At 46.7% G+C, this 24725-nt stretch overlaps 1 protein-coding gene across 3 annotated transcripts in view; it reads left to right on the top strand.

The window, feature by feature from the left end:
- GRIK3 (glutamate ionotropic receptor kainate type subunit 3) overlaps positions 1–24513 on the top strand; it is a 189277-nt gene extending 164764 nt beyond the window's left edge. For all 3 annotated transcript variants that reach the window (XM_077931845.1, XM_028739214.2, XM_077931844.1), the window contains 5 exons: positions 864–982; positions 4892–5109; positions 17875–18097; positions 18322–18572; positions 19512–24513. In XM_077931845.1, the coding sequence (XP_077787971.1) occupies positions 864–982; positions 4892–5109; positions 17875–18097; positions 18322–18572; positions 19512–19706 (1006 nt within the window). In that variant the 3' untranslated portion in view covers positions 19707–24513. The remainder of the gene's footprint in view (positions 1–863; positions 983–4891; positions 5110–17874; positions 18098–18321; positions 18573–19511) is intronic.
- Positions 24514–24725: the final 212 nt, after the last annotated feature.

A 24725-nucleotide genomic window follows, 5' to 3' on the forward strand; every position in this document is an offset into this window, starting at 1 on the left:
TTTTTGAAAGCCGAACGTCTGACGGGGCTTCCGATTGGCTGCAGGAGCTTTGGTTTCCAAACATTTTGGAAGCCGAACGGACTTCTGGAGTGGCTTTTGTTCAGCTTCCAAAGTACGACTGTATGTAGCTCTGTAACCCAAATTTGGGAGATAGGGGAAGCAGGTCACCTGTTCTGCCCGTCTGTTGGAAACTATCAGTAAAACAAAAGTGGCAATCTTGGGGCAGCTGGTATAGGACCTGATCCACGGCTAGGAGAGGTTATTGTCATCACCTCCTCTTTATCCCTGACTCCACCCCACTCACAGGCTTCCCCACTGCCTTCTCAGTGTCAAATCTTAGACTGTCAGCTGGTCAGGGCAGACAGAGACCAGTCCTCAGGAAAGCACCAGTACACCAATGACACAAACATCATCATCATCATCATTAAATAGGGATGATATGGCTACTCAAAAAGAAAGGGATTTCTAAAATGTAAAGGCATATGCAACCCTCTCCGGACAGGGATTTGCCTTTCTTTGCTCCGGCAACTCTATCAAGTGCCATGCATAGCAATGGTATCCTGAGAAAGTCAGTCCTGCATGGCAGACATCAACTGAACAAGAAAGGGCATGGAGGGTAAAAACACATGCTGCTGAAAGAGGCACTTCTCTCCTCCCCCTTTCTCTCACACAAAGGTCCCTGACCCCCCCTGCACTCCCCTGTAACAGAGACAAATGTATGAGCCCCAGATAGCCCTTGACTGGCTGGATTAGTGCCAGACTTGTGCCAGCTGCCTCTGAAGCTGGTTTGTTCTTTGCACCAGCCTCTTCTGCCCTGTCTGTTAGGAGTCCTCCCTCGATGCCCGACTTCTCTCTCCCTGTAGGTTTAGCCCTTACGAATGGTATGACGCCCACCCCTGCAATCCAGGCTCGGACATCGTGGAGAACAACTTCACCCTCCTCAACAGCTTCTGGTTCGGCATGGGAGCGCTGATGCAGCAAGGTAGGCCCCCCTCCCCTGAGCAAACACCCCCCTCCCGCAAACCACTCTTGTTTGGTGTGTACCTGTGTGTGTGTTTGTGTGTTGACAGGTGCAAGATAAACGTAGTTGCGCTTGTCAAAAGAGAGAAAAAATTGCCTCTGGAGCAAGAGAAATAATGTTGCGCCTCCTCTCCCTTTTTGTCGCGAGGCAGCCGGGGAGTTTCTGTCATCAGACGATGACAAGCAAAGACATTGGTTTTGAAATGGTGGAGTCTGTTTCTTAACAATTACAGGAGTGCTTGTCAAGACCAGCTTCTGTCTCGCCTCTGCTGAGGAGGCTCTCGGGTGCTGCCATGACGGAGCCAACTCGCTCTTCCTCCTTCTCCCCTGAGTGCTTGACAACACAGCCTTGTGGAAGCCAGGGGCCGAAATCCATCACCTCACTGGTGGCTCTGCCCATTAATTGAGCTGTACCAGCCCAGGGCAGGTTTACTGCCCTTGGGATCTGCCTCTGCTGCCTGGGCTGCTCACTTCATAGCTCAGGGGTAGAGCATCTGTTCTGTACAGAAGCTCCCAAGTTCAATCCCCATCAGCATCAGGTATGACTGGGAAAGAACCCTTCTTGGAGATCTGCTGCCAGTCAGAGTAGGCAATACTAACCTATATGGACCAGTGGTCTGGCTGAGTATAAGACACCTTCCTATGATTGTGAGGTTGCTCAGGTTCAATCCCTGACGGCATCTCCAAGTAGGACTGGGAGAGTCCCCTCCTGAAACTCTGATGAGTGAGCTGCTGCCAGCCAGTGTAGGCAATGCTGAGCTGTATGGGCAAATGGGTCTGACTCAGTCTAAGGCAGTTCCCAGAAGCAAATCAGCACTGTGGGCTAGTCAGCAAACTCCAAGAAAGGGTGGGGAATGGTTCTTGCTGTATCTCTCCAGAGGCAAAAATCCAGGTGTCTTGCAGAACTTGCTTTGTAAAACAAGCTGCATCTCCACACTGGTTTTTGTTTTGGTTCACCAAATGGGGTTCTGGGGTTGCATGCAGCCCTTGGATTCAGAATCGCTTCTTCAATGCTAGGATTGTAGCCTTGTGGGTCTGCCTCGCTCTCTCATACTTGCAAGTCCCCTGAGTACAAAAGCCTCAGGAAAAAGGAGAAGCACTAGGCACTCATTTTGAAAGGTTTATAACATGACCTTTTATTTTATTGGTATCTGAACCACGCTAAACCTAGGAGGCAGTTCTTCTCTATCTTTTGGCTACCCTACAATGATTCCCTATGCCTGCAGGCCTCCCTTCTCCCAAGGAGGTGGATGTCCACATGGGGAGAGAGGGAGGAGCTGCCTGCTAGTGGGCCAGATCTTTGGCCTACCTTGGACCTTGGGACAAAGGCTAAGCATTAATAATAATAATAATAATAATAATAATAATAATAATAATGGTGGTCTCCAGTCACTTCTCTTTCCCTCCTGAAAACCTTGAAATCTCTCCCATTTTTGCCAATTGCCAATGATGGTGAAATCAGGAGATTTTAACAACCTGAGGGTCTCATATCAGAATTTGGCCAGAGGATAGAGATTAGCAATTAGATTATCAAGTGACTAGATGCACACTGGCATCAAATGCCACGAGGTCAAGCCCATCTGTTTTCCCACCCGCACCAACCCAGCAAGGGTGTGGCAGAATGTGGCTCTGACTAGCCCAGTATCTACAGGATGCTTCTGTGGGCTCAACAAGCCAGCCTTGTTTATTATATATTGTGAAATAAAAACCTTAAAATAAAATAAAAACAAGCTGAAGTCGCTTCCTGAAGCTTCGTACCCGAGTCTCCGATGTCCTGGCCCTTCAGTGCTCTGTGTTCTCCAGCTTTGAAGACGGTTTGGAAACTGGTACAGAATTCTGTGGCCAGGTTGCTTCCTGTGGAGCAAGATGGTCTGAGCACATAACACCAATCCTGGTCTGGCTGCAATAGTTTCTGGGGCCCAATTCAAAGTGCTGGTTTTGAAATAATAATAATAATAATAATAATAATAATAATAATAATAATAATAATAATAATAATTTTTATTTATATCCGCCCTCCCCAGCCAAAGCCGGGCTCAGGGCGGCTAACAACAATAAAATAGTACAACATTCTAAAATCATTTCATTATAAAATTAATTCAACTCAAATTGATGGCAACCATTAGGCTAAAGTTCTGTGAAGATTGTCAAAGGAGGGAGTCAGGCTGTGCCCTGACCAAAGGCCTGGTGGAACAGCTCTGTCTTGCAGGCCCTGCGGAAAGATGTCAAGTCCTGTAGGGCCCTAGTCTCTTGTGACAGGGCGTTCCACCAGATTGGAGCCACAGCCGAAAAAGCCCTGGCTCTAGTTTATATGGCTCAGGACGCCCTCGTGCCATATGAGCAGCCTCATACCCTGCAATCATCACCTGAGGTCCTTCTCCATGTGTCCCGCCCACAGGAGGTCTGGAGGGTGGCAACATAAGAACGGACCTTTTCAGTGGTGGCTCCCCATTCATGGAATGCTCTCCCCAGGGAGATTCACCTGGTATCATCATGATATATCTTCAGGTGTCATGCAGAAACATTCGTTTCAAACCAAGACTTTGACTTTAGCTATCTATGGCCTTTTAGAGTGGGTGGGATGTTTTAATGCCCTCTCCCGGGTTTAACGTATGTATGGGGAAGGTTGTAGGTTGTTTTGCGAGCCACTTTGAGTTGCCATGGCAAAAAAACTGACTAATAAATTTTAGTATTAGTATAAGTCTGGGGTCTCTGGACTGTCTGCATAGCCTGGGTGGTACTGTCCCCCCCCAAAAAAAAATTAATCCTGCCCCGATTCAGCTGACTTTTTGATCCCCCAATTCCAGACCAGAGATGTCCTTGGAGGGCAGTAGCAGCAGCAGCTCCCCCCCCCCCTCCCAAAAGCTTCTCTGCTTTTAATAGGCACCAGGAGAGGCCAGTACCAAAATAGAGGAGCCCTTAATGTCCTTCATCCCTCCGCACTCAAAGTCATTACAGGGCTGTTATACCCTTTTTAAAAAAAACATATTTTCCTACCTCCAACTGCTATTTAGACCCTTGATCCTTTCTCTCCCCACCACCCCCAAATTGGATACTTTTTAAAAAATGCCTGTGCATTTGAAGCCTCTCCCTAGAGTGAGCCCTTCTGAAAAACCACTCTGTATAAAAGAAGCGCCTCTTTTTATTATTATTTTAAACGGTAGAACAAAACACCCATAAAAGTTCACAAGCGGCTTTCTATTTAAATCACATGAAAGCTGTTCCGTTAATTACTTTGGTTTGAAAATTCCTCATCAACTGCTGGCTGTGCCCAAGGTCAGGAGCAGGAGCTGGTGGAGGGGGGGGGGAGGCGGCGGCAGTGGCAGGGTCTGGAAGCATTACAAGGTAAACGACTATTTCTTTGAGCACAGCAGTCTGGCTCATTTCCATTTTTAAAATGGATTAATTTGTGCAACAGTTACAATTCAGCAACAAATAGGCGATAGGATAGCCATCTTCAAATACCTGAAGGGCCACCCCATGGAAGATGGAGCAAGCTTGCTTTCTGCTGCCCCAGAGGGGAGGACCTGAACCAGTGGATTCAAATGACAAGAAGGGAGATTCTGACTAAATCTTAGGAATAACTTTCTGGCATTAAGAGCTGTTTGACAGTGGAACAGACTCCCCTGGAAGGTGGCAGAATCCCCTTCATTGGAGGTCTTTAAAGAGAGGTTGGATTCTTTAGCGTGCTTCCTGCTTTGCAGGGGGTTGCTTGGGACCATTTTAAATTCTACAGTTCTATGTGTCAATGAATAAGGTTTGAGGTGTGTGTGTGTGTGTGTGTGTGTGTGTGTGTGTGTGTAAAAGGTGGTGTGTTTCCTGCACTTCCTTCCAGTCTGTTCCACTCTCACCCTATTCTCCTTCCTCCCAGGCTCTGAGCTGATGCCCAAAGCCCTTTCCACCCGCATCATTGGGGGCATCTGGTGGTTCTTCACCCTCATCATCATCTCCTCCTACACGGCCAACCTGGCTGCCTTCCTGACCGTGGAAAGGATGGAGTCACCCATCGACTCGGCGGACGACCTGGCCAAGCAAACCAAAATCGAATATGGGGCGGTGAAGGATGGCGCCACCATGACTTTCTTCAAGGTGAGATTTGAGTGTGTTCGATCCTCACTTTGAGGCAGACGTGGAAATGCACAGCCAGGCTGTGGGATTGGAGCATCAATCATGACAAAGGCAGCGAGGAGCATCTGAAGAGGAATGCAGGCCCCTTCTCTCCCCTGCTTCTCCCTGGGAATGTCAGGGCTGGCCTTTCCTCACTTCTCCTCTACCCAAAAATGCACTGGGAGGTGGGTTGGTTCAGAGTAATGTGCTTGTGCTAGAGGGGGTTACGTGACGGCTGGTAGCACCACCCATCTTACTTGAACAATACCCACTAACACTCTTTTGGCTTTCCAATGTGGGTTGACTTGGGGCTTTGCTTCTAGAAAAATAGGTGCTGGTATTGCATACCCTTGAGTGCTCCCAGGAAAAAAGCATTGGGTTGACTAGCAAGTTGTGTGCCCAGAGAGTAACTGTCAAGCCAGGCCAAGAAGCAGAAACTTGGGAATGAGGGAGGGAGGGAGCTTGCAGTGTGTGTGTGTGTGTGTGTGTGTGTGTGTGTGCATGCATGAGAGAGAGAGAGAGAGAGAGAGAGAGAGAGAGAGAGAGAGAGAACTCACCATGCAGCACTAGACACACACAATGGCTACATGCTGTATAGCTGCTAATAATTAGCAAAAAAGGAGCAAACAAGGAAGGGAGCTTTCACATCTGGAAGATCAGGATCCAAGGGGGAATTGAGGCCAGAGGCCTGGAGTTCACACATTGATTTCAATTAATGCAATGAGTCTTGCACCGCTGGTTACTGGTTATGGCAGATTGGTCTTGCCAGGTGTGTGTGTGTGTGTGTGATTTTGACCTGTGCGGAAAGTACAGAAAGCAGCAGGAAATCATTCCTACCTATCAATGCAGGAAATGCTTATCAACTTAGATCCAGCACAGGAGCAGGTCTTGCCAGCACATTGTACCAAGAGAATAGCAGGATGGCGAGTGGGAAAGTGAGTGTTGCAGAAAACCCCTGGCACAGCCCAGGGCCGTTTTCAAGCTCCTAGGCTATAATATTGGATAATGACCTCTCTAGGGGTACACTGAGAGGCAGCTTAACTGTGGGGTGTAAATAAATGATGGGATGCATTTTTCTTTGGCTGTGACCGACAGGTGAGGACAAGGATTGCACAGTTATTCTTTCTATTAATGTGTTTGTAAAGTTGTTCTGTTTAGGAGGCATCCTTCCTGGATATATTCAGAGTTGTCAATGGCAACAAAAAGTGTGTCCATGTCTTGTAAAGCAACAGAGAACTCGGCTGAAATGAGGCATGACAGCAGCAGGACTCTGTGTCTAAACCCAGACCTGCTGCAATGAGTGGGAAGGCAATATACCAGGCCCAGAGGCCAATGTGGAGGTGGGAACTGACCTGTGAAGCTTAATTGTAGATGATGCTTGAGGAAGTTTGCTCAAATTATCTCCAGTCTAGGTAGCCTTGTGATGAGGTTTCATGCTGCCAGTGAGAAACTAGGTTTGAACAGAACAAGGAACATTCTGGAAGGGGTGCTCCCTGCCCAAGCCCTCCTCTGGGTGGTGGGCAGGAGGGAGGGAGCAGACTTTACCCCCATCCAAAAAGAAAAGTTTGGATATTTTTAGGCCCACAAGGTATCCTGTTCTCTCAAGAAAACAGAGTTCCTAAGTTTCATAGTTAGTGGCCATCACTGCCTCCTCTGGCAGTGAGTTCCATAGTTTAACTATGTGTGGCATGAAGAAGTCATTTCCTTTATCTGTCCTGAATCTTCCAACATGCAGCTTCATGGGATGACTACAAGTTCTAGTGCTATGAGCGACAGAGAAATACTCTCTTCTACCCACTTTCTCCATGCATAAATTTATAAGCATCTACCATGTCGTATCTTCCTCTTCTTTTCTCTAAATTAAGAAGTCCCAAACTCTGCAGCCTTTCTTCATAGGTCCACTTGATCATGTTGCTTGCCCTTTTGCAACTCTACAGTATCCTTTTTGAGGTGAGGTGACCAGAAATGTGCAAAGTAATGCAAAAGTCGTTGCGCCATAGATTTGTATTAACAGCATTATAATACTGGCATTTTTAAAATTTTCTTTATGATCCCTAGCATGGAATTTGCCTTTTTCATAGCTAGATGTGTCCCCCATGCAAGGCCTGGTTTTCTAATGATGAACTGGTGTGGAAAAACCACCACAGCAGTAGCAACACAGCAGCACTGGAAATTCACCCAAATCCAGTAAGGGATCCAGGGATAAAAGCTGAATAGATGTCAGCTGCTGCTGCTGCTGCCTGGATGTGCTAATGCACAATCGTGCACATGCCTTGGTGGTCCTCGCACAGCCGAATGAGCATCTCTCTGCATCTCCTCTTGCCATGGGAAATGTCTCCGGAGCTAGGATGTGGGAGGGCAGGAGTTTCTCGTGCCCTGCAGGTGTTTAGTTTCAACCAATTGGCCTGCTCTGCCAGGCTGATAGCAAAAGGGTATAAATAGGCCACACAGGAGGTTTTGTGAGGCCACAGCAAAGGCAGCAGCTTGAAGACGTGTGCTCAGATTCTGCACCAACATCTGTTGGTTCTCTGCATGAGACTTGGTGCTGTCATTTCTCAGACCCAGGATTGCCTTTGTGATCATGTGGCCTGTTCTCCAGTTACTCTTTCCTGGTGTCTCACATGACAGTGCTGTCGCTGACCAGAACTGCTTTACCTGACCCTCGCCCATCATGAGACTATGAGAACTTCAGGAGAGCCTGCTGGATAAGGCTAATGGCCCATCTAGCCCAGCCTCCTTGCAGGGGCTGAACAGTTGGGGAAAACCTGTAAGCAGGACCCAAGCACAAAAGAGCAACACTCTCCCTTCTTGTGGTTTCTGGCAACTGGTATTCAGAAGCAATGCTGCCTACAACTGTGAAAGCAGAGCATAGCCTTTATGGTTGGTAGCCATCAATATCCCTCATCTCCATGAATTTGTCCAATCCTCTTGTAAATCAATCCAAGCTGGTGTAACGATCTCAGGCAGGAATGATCTCACTGCCTCCTGAGGGAGGCGGTTCCAAAGTTCAGATATGTGTTGTGTGAAGGAGAACTTCTTGAATCTTCCAACAAGCATCTTCATTGGATGTCCACAAGTGTTATGAGGGAGGGAGAAAACATTTTCTCTAGCTGCTTTCTCCATGCTATGCATAATTTTATAAACTTCCATCCCTCCACTGCCGCCTCTTCCATCAAGACGATATCCAGCTCACTTCTGAAGAGGCAGGACCCACAACAGGGTGAAGCACAACTGGCTTAAACCAGATTTCATAGAATCGTAGAGTTGGAAGGGACTCCAGGGGTCATCTAGTCCAACCCTCTGTAATGCAGGAATCGCAACTAAAGCATCCATGACAGATGGCCATGCAACCTCTGCTCGAAATCCTCCAAGGAAGGAGAGACCCCAGCCTCCCAAGGGAGGCAGTTCCACTGTCAAACAGCTCTTTCTTCATAGTTTGCTGTGAAACTTTCTGCTTTCCCAGATTCCTGATCTGCCTGCAAGGCCTCTTTCCAAAGGCACAAACAGGAAACTGGGCGGGACAGGCCCTCATTGCTCCCACCCAGCAGGAGGGCTCTTCTGGTTTCAGTCATTCACTAGGATGAGAGTTTGGGCTCAACCCTTGTAAACCTTTCATCAGGTTCTGGTCCTGTTCAAGCAAAAAGGCCCTGAAGTGAAAGGAAGTTCAGAAAACACTCCCACGGCCATGAATGGAGTGTGAAGGAAGAAGAGGAGTCTACCTATCTGGTCTGGTTGGGGTCTCTACAGTTTCTTTGCCATCAGTGGGACAGTTTTTTTGCTGTCGTCCCTCTCAGCAACTCAGCACATCAAGGCATGAAAAAAGACTTGCATTTATTTCCACAATTTGAAAAGAAATTAATTGAGACAGCCAGCAGACTACGATATCACACTTTCTTTTCTTTCTTTTTTTTAACACAATGCTGCTTAAGACGGAAATTAATTAAGAGATTTAAAGGGGGCTTTGAAAGTGTCTTTCAGTTGTAATGTGCGTGTGAAGAGGGGAAGCCTGAGCTAGGGGGAAGTGCCTTGCAGGCGGATTATCCCTGTTGCAAAGTTAATTTCCCTCTTTGCCAATTTAACCTAAAGTGTGGCTTTTAGAGGAGAGGGGATAGGTGCAAAGGCAAATGACAGCCAGTGTGGGTGGGAAGGGAAGTTGTGGGCTTGCGATAAGAGTCAGGCAAAGGCAGACATGTCCAAAGTCCGTTTTGGGGGCTGGTCAATCTAATCCACCCCGGTGGCAGTATATGTCCTGGGGTAAAATCGTAAAAAAAGCCCAACAACTTTGAGGTAAATTTGTAAAGAAAAAGAAAAAGCTCAACAACTGTGGTCAGCCATCACACATGTTCACTTGATCAAATCTGAACCTCTTTGAAAAAAGTTTTGGCACCCCTCGGCAAAGGGGCGTAGTGTTGGGGGGGGCTGCCAGAGCGATGGCCTCAGGCACATACAGTGGTACCTCGGGTCAATAACTTAATTCATTCTGGAGGTCTGTTCTTAACCTGAAACTGTTCTTAACCTGAGGTACCACTTTAGCTAATGGGGCTTCCCGCTGTCGCCACCTCATGATTTCTGTTCTCATCCTGAAGCAAAGTTCTTAACCTGAGGTACTATTTCTGGGTTAGTGGAGTCTGTAACCTGAAGCATCTGTAACCTGAAGCGTCTGTAACCCGAGGTACCACTGTATTTCTGGGGAGCACTGGCAGGGCAGCATGAGAAGGATGCAACAGGCATGCACCCTTCAAATCAGTCCGATCAGACTAATTGGAAGGGTGTGTGCTTGTCCTGCGGCATCCTCCTCACGTCACCCTCTGCACCCCACCCCAGGCGCCATGAAGACACACTCTGCCGCAGTCATCGCCTCCTATGGAAATGACCCTCACAGGAGATGGTGATGTCCACCAAGCTGATGGCTTAAAAAGAGGATGAGACAAATTCATGGAGGAGGAGAGGGCTATTGATGACCATAGTTTGAGGCAGCGCTGTTTCTGAATACCAGCTGCTGGAAACCACAGGAAGGGAGAGGGCTCTTGCGCTCAGGTCCCGCTTGTGGGTTTCCCACTGAAGCAACTGGTTGGCCACTGTGAGAATAAGATGCTGCCCTAGATGGCCATTGGTCTGATCCATCAGACTCGTCTTATGTTCCTGTGATGAATGCTGTCCCTGGAAAGGCAGGCATTGTTTTCAAAGCAGACCATTGCAAATGTTGCATTCTTATCCCATCCTTTCTTCAAAAAGAGGCCTCTCAGTTTTAGGCTCATGACAACACGGTTGCTAAGACAGGTGTGCTTCAAGGAGAAACTGGGATTTGAACTCCTGTCAGACGCCAGAACCCTTTGCTCATTGCGCCCCCCACACTGTGAAATTCTGTTTGCTGTGGGGTGGAATCTGGACAGGTCACATCCACCCACTATCCATTTAGAGCACATGGCTCCCCCCAAAGAACCTGGGAACTGCTGTTTCCCCTCACAGAGCTACAACCCCAGCACAGTTAACAAACTATAGTTCCTGGGTTTCTTTCAGGGGAAGCCATGTGTTTTCAATGTATGGCATGGATAAAGAAGAAGAGGAAGAGTTTGGATTTGATATCCCGCTTTATCACTACCCGAAGGAGTCTCAAAGCAGCTAACATTCTCCTTTCCCTTCCTCCCCCACAAGAAACACTCTGTGGGGTGAGTGGGGATCAGAGACTTCAGAGAAGTGTGACTAGCCCAAGGTCACCCAACAGCTGCATGTGGAGGAGCGGAGATGCAAACCTGGTTCACCAGATTACGAGTCCACCGCTCTTAATCACTACACCACACTGGCTCTTGGGAAAGTGACCAATGGTTAAGCCAATTTTTTTTCATAATTAGCTGCATGAAATTTGAGCTGGTCCCTGGATTTGGGACTCCTTTTAGCATGGGCATGTACGTAACTCTCTTGTTCCAAAAACAACATAATATATGAATTAAAGTGGGAATTAAATTTGGTGTACAAATTGGGAAAATGTAAAGGAGTGTCCTGGGAAGAGTCCTAAACAGAGATGTTTCGAGAGCTGCATTTGCTCCCACTCAGGGCCTGTTGTTGAGAGAAAACAGTTAAGCTTCACTTAACTGCTGATCCCAGTTGGAACTGAAAAACATATGTTGAAGAGTTGGTGCTTGTTCACACTGGTGTTTAATATGTGTTTGCAGCTGACCAAACCTTAAAAATACAGCTTCCTTCACAAGTAAGGGTGAGGAAACCCTGAAGCATGATGATGTTGTAGGGGTGAGAGAGAAGGAGGGAGCAGGATGTCCTCTGTTTGACAGCCACCTTGCATCCTCTTGTTCCAGCCTCTTGACAGATGGAAACACAAAGCTTTTGCCTTCTACTGCAAGTGAGGGGCAGTTTATTAGTTTGTGGATCAGGGCGTTCACACGTGCATATACATAATTGGCCAGCGATTACGACTGCACTGTGAACCAGTTACTGAAAGGCTTTTTCTTTTTGATCTAAACTGAGGTTAATAGCAAAATTCTGTTCATGCAGCTTCACACAGGTAAGGCATCAGTGAGTGAGGAGCATGCATGTGTGAACAGTGCTTTGACATGTGTCTGGACAAAGCAGATGTTCCTCTTAGAAATGAAAAGCATTTGAAATGTGTGTGGGATGATTCTGCTTGGAAGGTTTTTTTTACATTCAAGGAGTATATAAATGTTATGGTTCAGGAATTGCTTTGCCTAAGAGGTGGGCTGCCTTCTTCGAGTCCTGATGGGTGGTGGACTCTTCTGAGCACAGGCAGAAACCTGGTAGCAGTCCCAGTGGGCAAAGGGGATAGGGAGGAGGTGGGTGGCAGGAGAAAGAAGGAGAGGGAGAGAGACCCCTTCAAACACTCAAAGCAAAAGCCTCAGGTTGTTAGCTGTGATTCATGCACTGCAAGGGGTTGGACTTTCAACCCTACAATTCTATAAGTTTCCTTCAGACAGTGGCTTCCTGCTGCTCACATGGGTCCTAACCGTGGAGCTTACTTGCATTGCCTTGGTGTCCTGTCTCTTTAAATGCTGCGGTCATTCCATGAATAGCAGCATCTTTCATTCAGGACTAGCTCAGGCAAAGAGGAGGGATTGACCTCAAAGTCTCTCACACGACTGGTGCCCCCATCTGACCTCTGCATTTCTTGTTCCAATAATAATAATAATAATAATAATAATAATAATAATAATAATAATAATAATTTTATTTATACCCTGGGTTTCCCCAGCCACCCTGGGCATCTTACAGTGCATATAAAAACACAGTAAAACGTTAAACATTAAAATTAGCCCCCCAAAGGCTGGTGTATGCAGAACTCAGATTCTTTTGGCTTCCTCAGTCCAGGGATGATTCTGGCAGGGTGTGTGTGTGAGTGTGTGTGTGAGAGATTTGCAACAGGGTTTCCTGGCAACCTGCACAGAGGGTGTGCTTGCCATGAAAGAAGAATGGATGCCAAAATTAGCAGATGGGCTGCCCATCAAACAGCTGCTATTGCAAAGCGCTTCTATTAATTTGAACAAAACAACCCATTTAAACCGAAATTCACTTGCTAGAGACTAGAGTATGTTTATAACATCCAATCATGATGTAACAAAGGGTGTAGCATCTCAATAAATCTTCCGTTGTTGTTGGGTGTGTGTGGTTTTTTTTTTTTAATCTCTGCATGGCGCTTAAATCAATAGATGACAGATACCTGATTAACTTCAAAAGCTGATGTTGTTAATTGCCTGCTGTATTGACTGTTAGCTTTTAATGGCAAGCAATTACAGTGGACATTTGACAACTAATATGGTTATTAAAAAAAGAATATACTCTCTCCGAGGTGATGCAGCAATAGAAAGTGGGAGTTAATTTGCATGTAATCAAAGCCTAGCCCTAATTGAAGATGCTTTCCATTGGAGCATGACTGACATTTACAGCAATAAAAAAGAACATGGCGTGCATACCCCCACTCCCCACCATAGCTTTTAGGCCTTTAAACGGGGGGGGGGAGGTCAGTGGAGGTATAGCTTTATATTTTTATAGATGCTCCCCAATATTTTTTAGTGGAAATCAAGCCTGCTAGAGACCGTAGACTAGAGATAAGCTATAGTTTTTTAAAAGAGTTGAAGGTGATAAAATGAAAACAGTTTCCTATATGTTTTGTTGTAATGGGGTGCACAGACCACATGATTCAGGTCAGACCTAGTTTTGGCAGTATGGAAAATAGCCCCAGTCCAAAGCCCTTCATCAGCTGGTCAGTTTGGTGTGGGGTTTTTTTTGGGGGGGGGAGGGTCCTATCCAAGTCTGTTCCTTCCACCCCATCCCATTTCAAAAGGTAGTTGGAGGGATAATATGCTCAGTTACTTTTAAGTTTGATTATTTTTAAAAGCAGAACATCTATGACTTTTTATTATGGGGCAGAATTGGATGAAATTTGCAGGCTAGTTCACTCCTGAAGGCATGAATTCTACAAAATTTCAGAATGATTGTTTATGTGATTTTTAAAAACAAGATAGGTGCCTCTAGGCATGTCAATTTGCAGGCAAATAGGTTTAGGGGTTTGGGGGCTGTTTCTCAAAATTACAGGCTGCATCAACAATGTATAGTGTCCAGATCTAGGAAAGCAATAATATCACTATTCTGCTTGGGTCCGACCCCAGCTGCTTTGTTGGCTATAGCCAGTGACAATAAGAGGGAGGGCTGGGAGGGCTAGCTACTTTGGAATATTTCTATCCAAATAATATTTCTGTTTTCTTGATCTTCAGGGCTTTACTAGCTGCTTAGTATTGATAATGATCCTGTTTGAAGGGACCATCTTTGGCTGTTCCCAAAGCTCAAGCTCAAAAGGGGACCTCAGATTTAGACACTTATTCGATTTATCAAATGCCAAAAAAATTAACAACTTGTTTTTGGGAGCATCAGACCAATATGTGATATGCTTTGTTTGTTTTTCAGTCCAATTATGTCTCATTCTTTTTGGTACCATATTTTGTTTTCATGTGTTTCCTTTTAATATTATTATTATGGCTCAGAATCCGGAAGTGGCTAGGCCTCTCATGACCTCTCGGAGGTGGAACCTGGCTGTAGCTCTCTGCAGGGACAAGCTCTCAGGTAGTTGTGTGTCGAAACCCCGAAACCACCCCCTTGTTGAAGAATAACACACACAAGGACACAAATATTAGGTTAATGCTATTGGGCAAATTTTGGCCACAACTTTATTGATTACAGAATGTGAGCGGTATTGGCTTAGGCATTGAATGGACTCTACTATATCTGACTGCTGCCCGTTGTGCAGGGAGTCCGGTAAGGGTAAACCACCAGAAGGGGGAGCCCCGTCGATGCATACCAACTCAAGCTCCCCCTGGTGTTCCCGTCGGGGTTGGGTCATGGCCCTAGCCCCGCCCCGGGCTTTGGACAAGATCCACACCCCCGGATTCCTTTAACGGAATACCCTTAAGCTTGGAGGGGCAGGTGGTGGCCACAGCTCTCCTCCCCCCTCATAAGGTCAAACAATGCCTAACCGCAAACCTAACAAAGTTGTGACGATTGCTACGAGGTAGGCGAAAGCCAAATGGCCCGTGCCAATTTGCCAAGTGGAAAAATTCCTACCAGGCCCCTCAACGGTGACCAACCAAGGTCCATAGCAAGGCCAATGAAGAAAACCTGCAAAAAATAGGGAGGGAGGGTGGGAGATTGAGGAAGCGAGCCAAGAGGAAGCCCTCCGGCTCACCCCTCCGCTTAAATGGTCCCAGCCACGCCCCCTCCAGCCATCGGATTGGCTGGCCGGTCGCTGAGGTGGCCGGGATCCCCCGGGGCAACACGGGACTTTGTCCCCCACCCCCTGAGGAGAGTGGGTGGCCACATGGTCCACAGCAACTCCTCCCCATGGTAAAGTGGAGCGGACCTGTCCAAGGTCCAGAAGGCCCTCTGCTTGGTTAAGTTTTCTGGCTGGCCATGGCCTGGTTTTCCTGCAAGCCTCATAACTCCCACAGAAATGGACACAGGGCAGCCCACCTGACCTCCTTACCCAGCCCTCATGACCTTCCAGGTATGACCAAATATACAAAGTCACCAATAAATCAAATCTAAACATGACACTCTCAAGGTTTTTTAAAAGCAGATTTTCAATGGCACAAATTCCCTACCAGGCACCCCACACTAAAAGAGAAAAAGGCCGAATGAACATGAATGTGCTCTCCCCACCACCGATTTGCTTACACCCTGTGACAGGAGCAGTTTCTCTGTAGGAGTCAATAGTTCTTATTTACCATACAGGACAGTCCAATGGCCCCTGCATCATTGCAAATCCCAAATCAGTGACACTCCCACTGGTGCAAGGACCTTTGTTCCCAATGGCACATTTTGTGTCCCGTTGTACACTAAACAGAAAAGCCTTCTAAACCCCAATGCCAGAACAGTATGGAGCAGGCAGAAAATGTAATTCCCCAAGGCCATTTGAGGGATGCACCCAAAAGAGATCTTTAGTGGACATCTGGCTATTGCACTGGGTCAGGGGAACAGGTAGTCGTGCTAGATCCAAAGTGGGTGGCCCCTCCTTATAAAAGCATGTGTGGTGTGGAGCTAGTGTGGTGTAGTGGTTTGGGTGTTGGACTAGGACCTGGGAGACCAGGGTTCAAATCCTCACTTGGCCATGAAGCTCATTGGGTGACCGTGAGCTCAGCCACTGCCTCTCATCCCAACCTACCTCACAGGGTTGTTGTGGGGATTAATGCGGGGAAGAACTCTGTAAGCCACTCTGTGGAGAAAAAGGTGGGATATATGGTAAGTGAAATAAAGAGATAAATGTGTTATGGTTCAGGGTTATGCCCCAAAGTGGCCGGATTCTGTTCTGTTCCGTGTGTAATCTGTTGTGGAAAGTGCTGGAATTCAAATGTTCTTCGCCTAATGGTTGGTATATGACTCCTTAGCTACCGTTTATGACTCTCACTTTTAAAACAGCAAATGAAATGAGCTGCACCTCCCTCCCATACAAAAGCAATAACAACAAACAGTCCAGAGTGCATTTAAAGACAAGATAATGGCTCCTACAGGAGGGGCCCCGTAGCTCACCGAATGGCTTCAGTGATGTGAGGCAGGCCTCCCTCCTCCAAGGCGGAAAACTCCCACAACTGGGTTGAGAGAACTTGATGGTAATAAGAAGTAGTATATCATACCCTGAAGCACTTCTGAGCCATATCGTCTTCATTGCATGATTTAGGTGAAAGTCAATAACAGCACTGCTGCCCCTCCCCCCCATCCTGCCAACTTGGCTGCTGCCAGCTGAGAATGTATTTCTGTAGTTATCTTCAGTGTGTGAAATACTTTGCAGCTCTTCCCTAATTTAACTTCACAATAGCTTTCCGGTGTAGGAAAGACTAAGTAACATTTGAGTAGGGACTACCCAATTGTAACTTAGATTGTTTTAGAGCAGGGGTAGTCAACCTTTTTATACCTACCGCCCACTAATGCATCTTTCTTGATGGTAAAATTTCCTTACCGCCCACCAGTGCTCAATGGAAGGAGGATTCAGCTTGTGCCGTAGAGCCCCCTACCGCCCACCTAGAATCCTGAAACACCCACTAGTGGGTGGTAGGGACCAGGTTAACAACCCATGTTTTAGAGGAACAAAAGAATACTCCCTGCCGGAAGGCAACAAAGTCCTTCATTCTGCTTCTAGCTCAGGCCTCCCAACATGGAGGTTATGTCAGCTGCCTGTTTGTCCCCCATTTCTGATATTCGTAGGCACACTGTTTTCGTATCTGAAAGTTCTGGTTAGGTAACAGATGTTGATAGACTCATACCTCTCCATGTATTCATTTATTTATTTTTAAGCCACTGAAAGCAGTGGCTATCATTGCAGCTTGGGCAATGAATTATACTCATTCATTCATTCTATACCTCCTTTGGCCTGTCCCAAACCTATGGGGTGGGGCAGGAGGGCAACTGCCCCCCAAATCAATAAAAATACTTAACTAACTGAGGTTCTGTCCCCCTCCCTTATCAAAAGTCTCCCCCTCTAACAAAAATCTTGGCTATGCCCATGCCTGAATCTTGTGCCCAACAACTGCATTGGGCGACCCAGAATTCCAGCATCAAGAGGGAGGGAGAAGAATATCATCCATTTGTTCCCTTTCCACTGGTAATCTAGGGGTGTTACATTCAGAAAAAAGATGAGCCAAGAATGCGTGTACATCCTATACACAAAACAAGCCAGTTCTCTAGATATTTTGGACTACAACTCTCATCAGTCCTTTAGCTCCTTTGTATAGCCAGGCTGTCAGGTTGGCAAAGGCTGTTCTGTGTACTGACACAAAGTACTATCAAGCAACTTAGAAACCAGAATTGAGACACCATCCATCATGAGAAGCAATAGGAGAACAGTTGGTTGCTCCCAGAATGATTGTGAGTGAGATTGAGATTGAGAGACAGGCAGACAGGCAGACAGGCAGACAGACAATCTGGGCAACTGCAAAGTACAGTTGAGTAAGCCTTTCCTATGCAACCATAGTCCATCACCAGCATTTTGCAGACCAGCTGCTTTCTTGCAGTGCTGAAATTGAGTTCCAGGGTTGGCATGCCTTATTCCATAAGCAACTCCTGGGACATGAAACACCTTTGACAGATCAGTGGAAGGAGGAAGCACTGTGATGCTTTCAGGCTGGACAGAGAGGGGAAGAGTGTCTGTGTGGGAGAGATGCTTTTTTGCAGCCTTGGGCTTCCTGCCATTATTAAATACATTGTTTTCTGTTTTCCATGGGTCTGCCATTTTAGAAATCCAGGATCTCCACTTTTGAAAAGATGTGGGCCTTCATGAGCAGCAAGCCCTCAGCTCTCGTTAAGAACAACGAAGAAGGGATCCAGCGTGCCCTCACCTCCGACTATGCCTTGCTGATGGAATCCACCACCATTGAGTACATCACCCAAAGAAACTGCAACCTGACTCAGATTGGGGGTCTTATAGACTCCAAGGGCTATGGGATCGGCACTCCTATGGGTGAGGAAAAGCAGTGCCTGGCCAGGGGAATGAAAGAACTGGGTTTGCGAAGGGCATGTTCGTAGTAGCTGCTCCAAATGCTGGGCTGGGGACTCACTGGCTCCTGCAGAGTTTCCAGGTTGGGTTGCGGGAGAAGGATCCAGCTTGTTGGGGTGCAGAGCCTTTGGCTTTCTTTGCTTTGCATATAATGGCATGTCCACCTTCTCTGTGCCTCCCACTTTCAGGTTCACCCTACAGGGACAAGATCACCATTGCGATCCTCCAGCTCCAGGAAGAGGCCAAGCTGCATGCCTTGAAGGACAAGTGGTGGAGAAGCAATGGCTGCCCTGAGGAGGAGAACAAAGAAGCCAGTGCCCTCGGGATCCAGAACATCGGGGGGCTCTTCATTGTCCTGGCGGCTGGCCTGGTCCTCTCTGTCTTCGTGGCCACCCTGGAGTTCATCTACAAGCTGCGCAAAACGGCAGAACGGGAGCAGGTATGGGCTGTGGCAGGACCACACAGGGACCACCAATCTGACCCCCACAAAAAACCCACAATCTGAACAAGGAAGGATATACCTGAACCCCTATGAGCTCCTTAAAGGAACTTTCTGTCCAAAAGCAGCCCCTCCCCTTTTCGGGAATGTGCTTGTGCACATTCAGTGTGATGTTTGAAATGGGGTTGTATTATTATTATTAATTATTGTCACAATTATTATGTTTTAATAATTTTTACCTGCCCTTCGCAATAATGTTCTATGTTAGATTACAGCATTAAAACACAATATAAAAAACAATATGTGGTAGCCCTTAAGCTGTGAAGCTCCCTCCCCACAGAGGTAGTATTTGGCACATACACATTGAATAGCTTCCAGAGAACGTTGAAGACATATGTCCTTACTCTGGCTTTTGACACTTGAGGTGCATATTTTCAGGAAACCCCCCCCTTATTTTTATAGCTCTAATTTGTTTTTGTATTGTGTTTTAACACAGCAACCCGCCCTGGGACTTTAGTAATAATAATACCTTAATACTGTGAATAATACTCTAGTCTAAATAAATGAATGAATAAAATAACCTTTGACTTCGCCCCCAGAGCTGCCAACAATGAACATACAAAAGTGTTTTATAAATCCTTTCCTCATGAGAATGCACCAGTAACAGTACAACAACCATGAGATCTAGAAACTTGTCCTCTTGGCTCCAATTCTGCCGCAGGCAGCATGCTCATATGCACACACAGCACACCGGCCTGTAATGGTCCCCTGGTCCTTGACAAGTCTGTTTCCTGCATGCTTCCCATTTCAGCAAGCAAGAGCCACTGCAGGCTCATTGTGCTTGCGACATTCCCAAGTCACGTGCTGATTTCTGCCTCAAGGTTATTTCACCCCAAGTCTAATGCACGCCTCCTTCCTGTGCCTCCTCCTTTCTTCCAGCGTTCCTTCTGCAGCGCCATGGCCGACGAGATCAGGCTCTCTCTCACCTGCCACCGCCGGGTGAAACACAAGCCCCAGCCCCCCGTCATGGTGAAGACAGACGCCGTCATCAACATGCACACGTTCAATGACAGGCGGCTTCCAGGCAAGGACAACATGGCCTGCAACACGGGACTGACCCCCGTGTTCCCGTGATGGGGTGTGGAGGGTCAAACACCAGGGAGGGGCTTGCTGGAGATGTGTGGGGAGAAAGGCGCACCAGGACTGCAAAAGCAGAGAAAAGGAGGGAGAACAAACCCCCAGTTTTTGAGAACAAGGCCTTCAATGTAACTTCAGCCATCATCCAACTTGGATACAAGAACCCGAAGCATGGATCGCGACGCCTTCAGTTGGGGGTCGTTGTTTGGTTATTATTATTTTTCCAGATCAAGGTTTAAGCAGCACCGTGGACTCCTCGGCACCCAAGCCCTGCCCTTCCCCAAGACACACCCTGGAGGAGTCTTCATGTTTACATAGCAAATGGATGGAAGACATAAATAAAGCCAGGGCATGGACTGATCTGGGGCAGAGGAGAGCCGCCGCAAAGCCTGCGAATCTGACGCTTCCATTTCAGTATGGCAATAAACAAAGCAACCACATTGGGGGTGGGGGGTGGAATTTGGATTGGCTTGTGCAGCATGTGCCAGAGACAGCGTGGGAGAGAGTTGTGGGGTGGAGAGCAGGGGAGGAAACTCCTGGTCAAAGTCACAAGCCTTTCCCTTGAAGGAACCCAATGGTGGCCTCAGCGCTGTGCTGGACTCTGGTGCACCAGGAAGCCCCCAGTGGGCCACCAGCACACCTGTCTTGCATGGGTGTGTTGTGGGCTCCTACCTGGGGAGAGGAGACAGCAGGGGAAGCCTCTTTTATTCAGGGGGGGAGGGAGGTTGGGTTTCCATTTGTCTGACAGGAACCGTTAAGGGGAGAGGGGGTATGTCCACAGTGACACAAGCAAGCATTGCCTCTACTTGGAGGTGTGGATTCCTGGCACTTGGAGGAGGAGGAGTAATTGTATCCTTCAGACAGTGGCTCCTGCAACACTTTGGTGCTGTCTGCTCCAAGTCAGTTATGTGAGACCAAGCAAAGTCACCGCCCTTGGGGCGAAAGAGGTTGCCCTCAGGAAGGCTAATATAATCCGCAAATGGGTAATGATGACCATGATGACTTCACTGATAGAGAAGGGGCATGAGAAAAGTGGATTATAATTCAGCATTTAATTGTGATTGGGGAAGATTTGGCAACACTCTAGGCATTTTGTTGGTGGTCAATCTGGATTCTGGGTGAGTTGAAGTCTGTACATTTCTGGGTGCATTACTCAAAAATAAGTCCCACTGCATTCAATGGGGCTTATTGCCAATTTTGTGTGCATAGGCTCATTGCGCAAATCACTACAATTAGAAGTCATTAAAGTGTACTTCAGGCAGAAGAGCTTCTCCCCTGGGTACCATGAATTGTCTTTTTCCTTCCAGACAGATTTTTTCTCTCTCCAAATGACCAAAGACTGCCCTTTGCCTGCCATTCAAAAGAACACAGTGAATGACTCTGTGGCATTGCCAAATACTGACTGTCTTTTCCCTGAAAACCTAGCAGGAGACTGACAGGTTGTGCAACTGCATGCAAAGCTGCCTCTTTCCACATTCAGTCAGCTTTAAGACTGATGCAATGGTTTGTTTTGACTTGACTTAAGGCACATTTACAAGACAAGTTTCCAAACAGTCTCCTAATTTCAAAATTTCAGTAGTCAATTACCTGCCAAGTCTAATTCATCTCAGTCCACAGCTGGGGAAAGTTATTATCATTCATTGATCAGTTTATATATTGCTTGCATACCACAATGGCTTCTAAGTGGCTTACAAGCATAAAATCAATTATAAAACCCATACATAATTGAAATGCACAATAAAAGAATTTCATCAAAACATTTAGAACTCCCATATACTAAAACAAGCCAATAGAAAAGCAGAACAATTAAACAGTTGGATCAAGAAGTGCAAGTTCAGGAGAATGCTGGCCTAGACGGCCGTGTTTTCCAGAGCTGGCAGAATGCCAGTAGCGGTGGAAGGCCTCTCATATCGCAGCAGGAAAGGCATCCCACAACACTGTTGCTACCAGTTCTAGGCCAGAGAGAGACTCAGAATCAGGCCCTGGTCTAATTGGGTGATTCTGAATCCTGGTAACGGTTGATAAGATGGGAGCGGATTCCCTAGTCCACCTTCTAACCCTCCTTTCATGAAGCCTCTTTCTGCCAGCATTCATATAAGGCCAAGTACATGCAAATTGCAATTTCTTAAAGACCCATGGCAGGTTGGACCAGAGTTCCTGCCGCCTTCAAAAACAGCTGAGACTTTCCAAAGGAGAGAAGGGAGAGGTTCTGCTGGCCAAGGGGCCCTCAAAGTGATACAGATCCTGGCACAGCTCCAAAGCCATTCAGAGCTGCCTGACTTCACAGGTGTAGGAAACCCAGCAGGGAGAAGAGCACCAAAACATTAAGAGGCAAGAGGCATCTCACTGGCAAAAACAATGGGTGTCCCTGGCATATAACACATAGGAGGCCAGAGTCTTGGGCTTGGCCATTCATACCCATCATTGACGCTCCTTTGCCTCCCGCCCAGTGGCCCCCTTGCTTTCCTCCAGTAGTTCTGGGCTCTGACCATAAGCAAAGGTTTTTCTCTACCCCCCCATTCCCCCCATTTGTTACCCTTGTTGCCCAACCTGCTACTTTCTGCCATTGAGCTGCCCCACCAAATAGGACAGAAATTGACCTTTTAAGCAAAATTTGTCGAAACAATTAGCACAAAGCATTCAAGGAAAGCCCTCACACTAGTTCAGTGTTTCCCAACCTTGGGCCTCCAGCTGTTTTTGGACTACAACTCCCATCATCCCTAGCTAGCAAGACCAGTGGTCAGGGATGATGGGAATTGTAGTTCAAAAGCAGCTGGAGGCCCAAGGTTGGGAAACACTGCACTAGTTAATGAGAGGCGAGTTTAGCTGGAAGGAGAGGGCTAGCAGTTGCTACTAGCCATGATAGCTGTTCTCTGCCTCCACAATTGGAGGTAGGGTTGCTTTTGAATACCAGTTGCTGGAAACAGCAGGAGGGGAGGGTGCTCTTGTGCTTGATTCCTGCTTGCTGGTTTTCCATAGGCATCTGGTCAGCCACTGAGAGAACAGGATGCTGGACTAGATGGGCCATTGGCCTGATCCAGAAAGCTCTTGCATTCTTAAGGGTATCCGCCCAAAATATGGCTTACTGGGGTGGGCTCCCAGAGAGGAGCTGGGTCTTTTTGGATTTCCACAACCCACTAAGCAAAGGCAAAGTTTGGCTTTGCCTGTTTTCTGAACCCAGCTCTCTCCGCACTAACTACAAGCCATAGCCAAGATTTGTGCACATTCGTTTGGCTTACTGTGTTCTGCGAACAAGGCCACTGTAACCCACTGAAACATCTGCCAGTGACCTCTAATCAATTTCACACAACTCCTCCCTGCCACCTAGGAAAAGGAGGCTGGGGTCACTGTTCCATCCCTACTGGGAAGTAGGAGGCCATTTTGCCAAGAAGACAAAAGAGTTCAATCATTCTCAAATCCATTAGCTCAGACAGGCTTCAAAACTTTTTAAATTCATAGTGGCACTTGAACTTGCTGCTGGTTTTGTTTATTCATCTCCAGTTGAATAAATCATCAATTTATTTCAGCAGATTAGATCAGCAACCATTCAGCTATCTCGGAATTCTTTGCAACATCAGTTTGTCATCACAGGTGAATTTGTCCAAAACCTACTAAAGCCAGTCTCTGAATTTCATGTAAAACAGTGGGGAGGGCTGTGCACTTTTAATGTTGCTGTAAGTCTTTATTCCTGTTCTTTTTCATATGTTTGTCTTCTACGCCAGGCCTCTTTAGGCAAATGTTTTCAGTGTGTGCATAAAAACGATTGAGAGCTTTCCTGCTACCCAGACTGAATCGGAAGTTCACCTGTATCATGAGTGTATGTGTGGAACAGCTCGCCACTTTTTGCCCTGGCTGCTGATGACCAGCCACTGACAGAGACAAGATACTGAACTCAATAGCGGGAGTGTCTTGGCTAGCCAACCAACCATGATTTTATGATGACTTGGAGAGAATGTCGGGAGTGATTTGGGGTGGGGGTGGGGGTATAGTTTGCTTTTGCTCAAGTTATAAGTGGTAACACAGGGAAGGGAAATGGTCAAGGTTGTCACTACTCTGCCAAAGGCCTTGCAAAGGAGAAAATGCAGCCCTTGAACCTTTGGCCAGGGCAGTGCCCTGGAAGCTCCAGCAAAGATGTCTTCTCCACTCCCCTGATGGCCAGCAAATACTGACCGATACTCAGCCTGGTTGTGGTGTGCCCAGCACCTCTATCCATGTGGCTCTGCAACAGGACAGCCTAGGTGACTTCTGGAGGTACCTTCTGATCTTGAACTGTCACCAAGATGTGGAGCTGCAGTGCCAGCCCAACCACGCACACGTTCTCACAACCACACAAACTCACATTGCTTGATCACGAATACCTGTTTGGCTCTAGGAAGGTGGCCCAGCCAGCAGCTGTACCAGAATAAGGACTGTGGACCATCATTGTCAAAACTGCCCTTTTGCTGTCTATTCCAAACTTCCCTCTTGACAACAACAACTGACAGGACTGGTCTCTGTGACATTCAGGGGAAATACTCCTTTGTGGACATGCAGAAATTTCTATGAATATAGTTTTTTGTAAACATTTTGTAATAATTTTGGTTTCATAGTAACTGTGTTACTTGCAGATCATTCTAGGCAGATGTAAATAAAATTTCCAAAAAAACAAAACAAAAAATTGAGTTTAACGTTTTAAAAGAAAAAGAAAAATCTGATTATTTTCCTTTTTAAGACACTGTGATATATCAAAGTGCACAGTTTGCTGTATGAGGTAACATTGTTTTAAATTTTAAATAATAATAAAAAAGAATTTATACAAAAGAAACACCCAAAAATTCTTTCCTCCCGCATTTGTGTTCCCAAAAAGCAAACATGCAATTAATGCAAGTCATATCTGTTTATTATTATTATTATTATTATTATTATTATTATTATTATTATTATTATTAATGTCCTGTCCTTCCTCCTGAAGGAGCCCAGGGTAACAAAAAGATACATAATTTGTTTAAAGCATCCTAAAACAGTAAAAACATTCTA

The sequence above is a fragment of the Podarcis muralis genome, chromosome 7 (assembly GCF_964188315.1).
Source record: "Podarcis muralis chromosome 7, rPodMur119.hap1.1, whole genome shotgun sequence".
NCBI classification, from domain to species: domain Eukaryota; kingdom Metazoa; phylum Chordata; class Lepidosauria; order Squamata; family Lacertidae; genus Podarcis; species Podarcis muralis.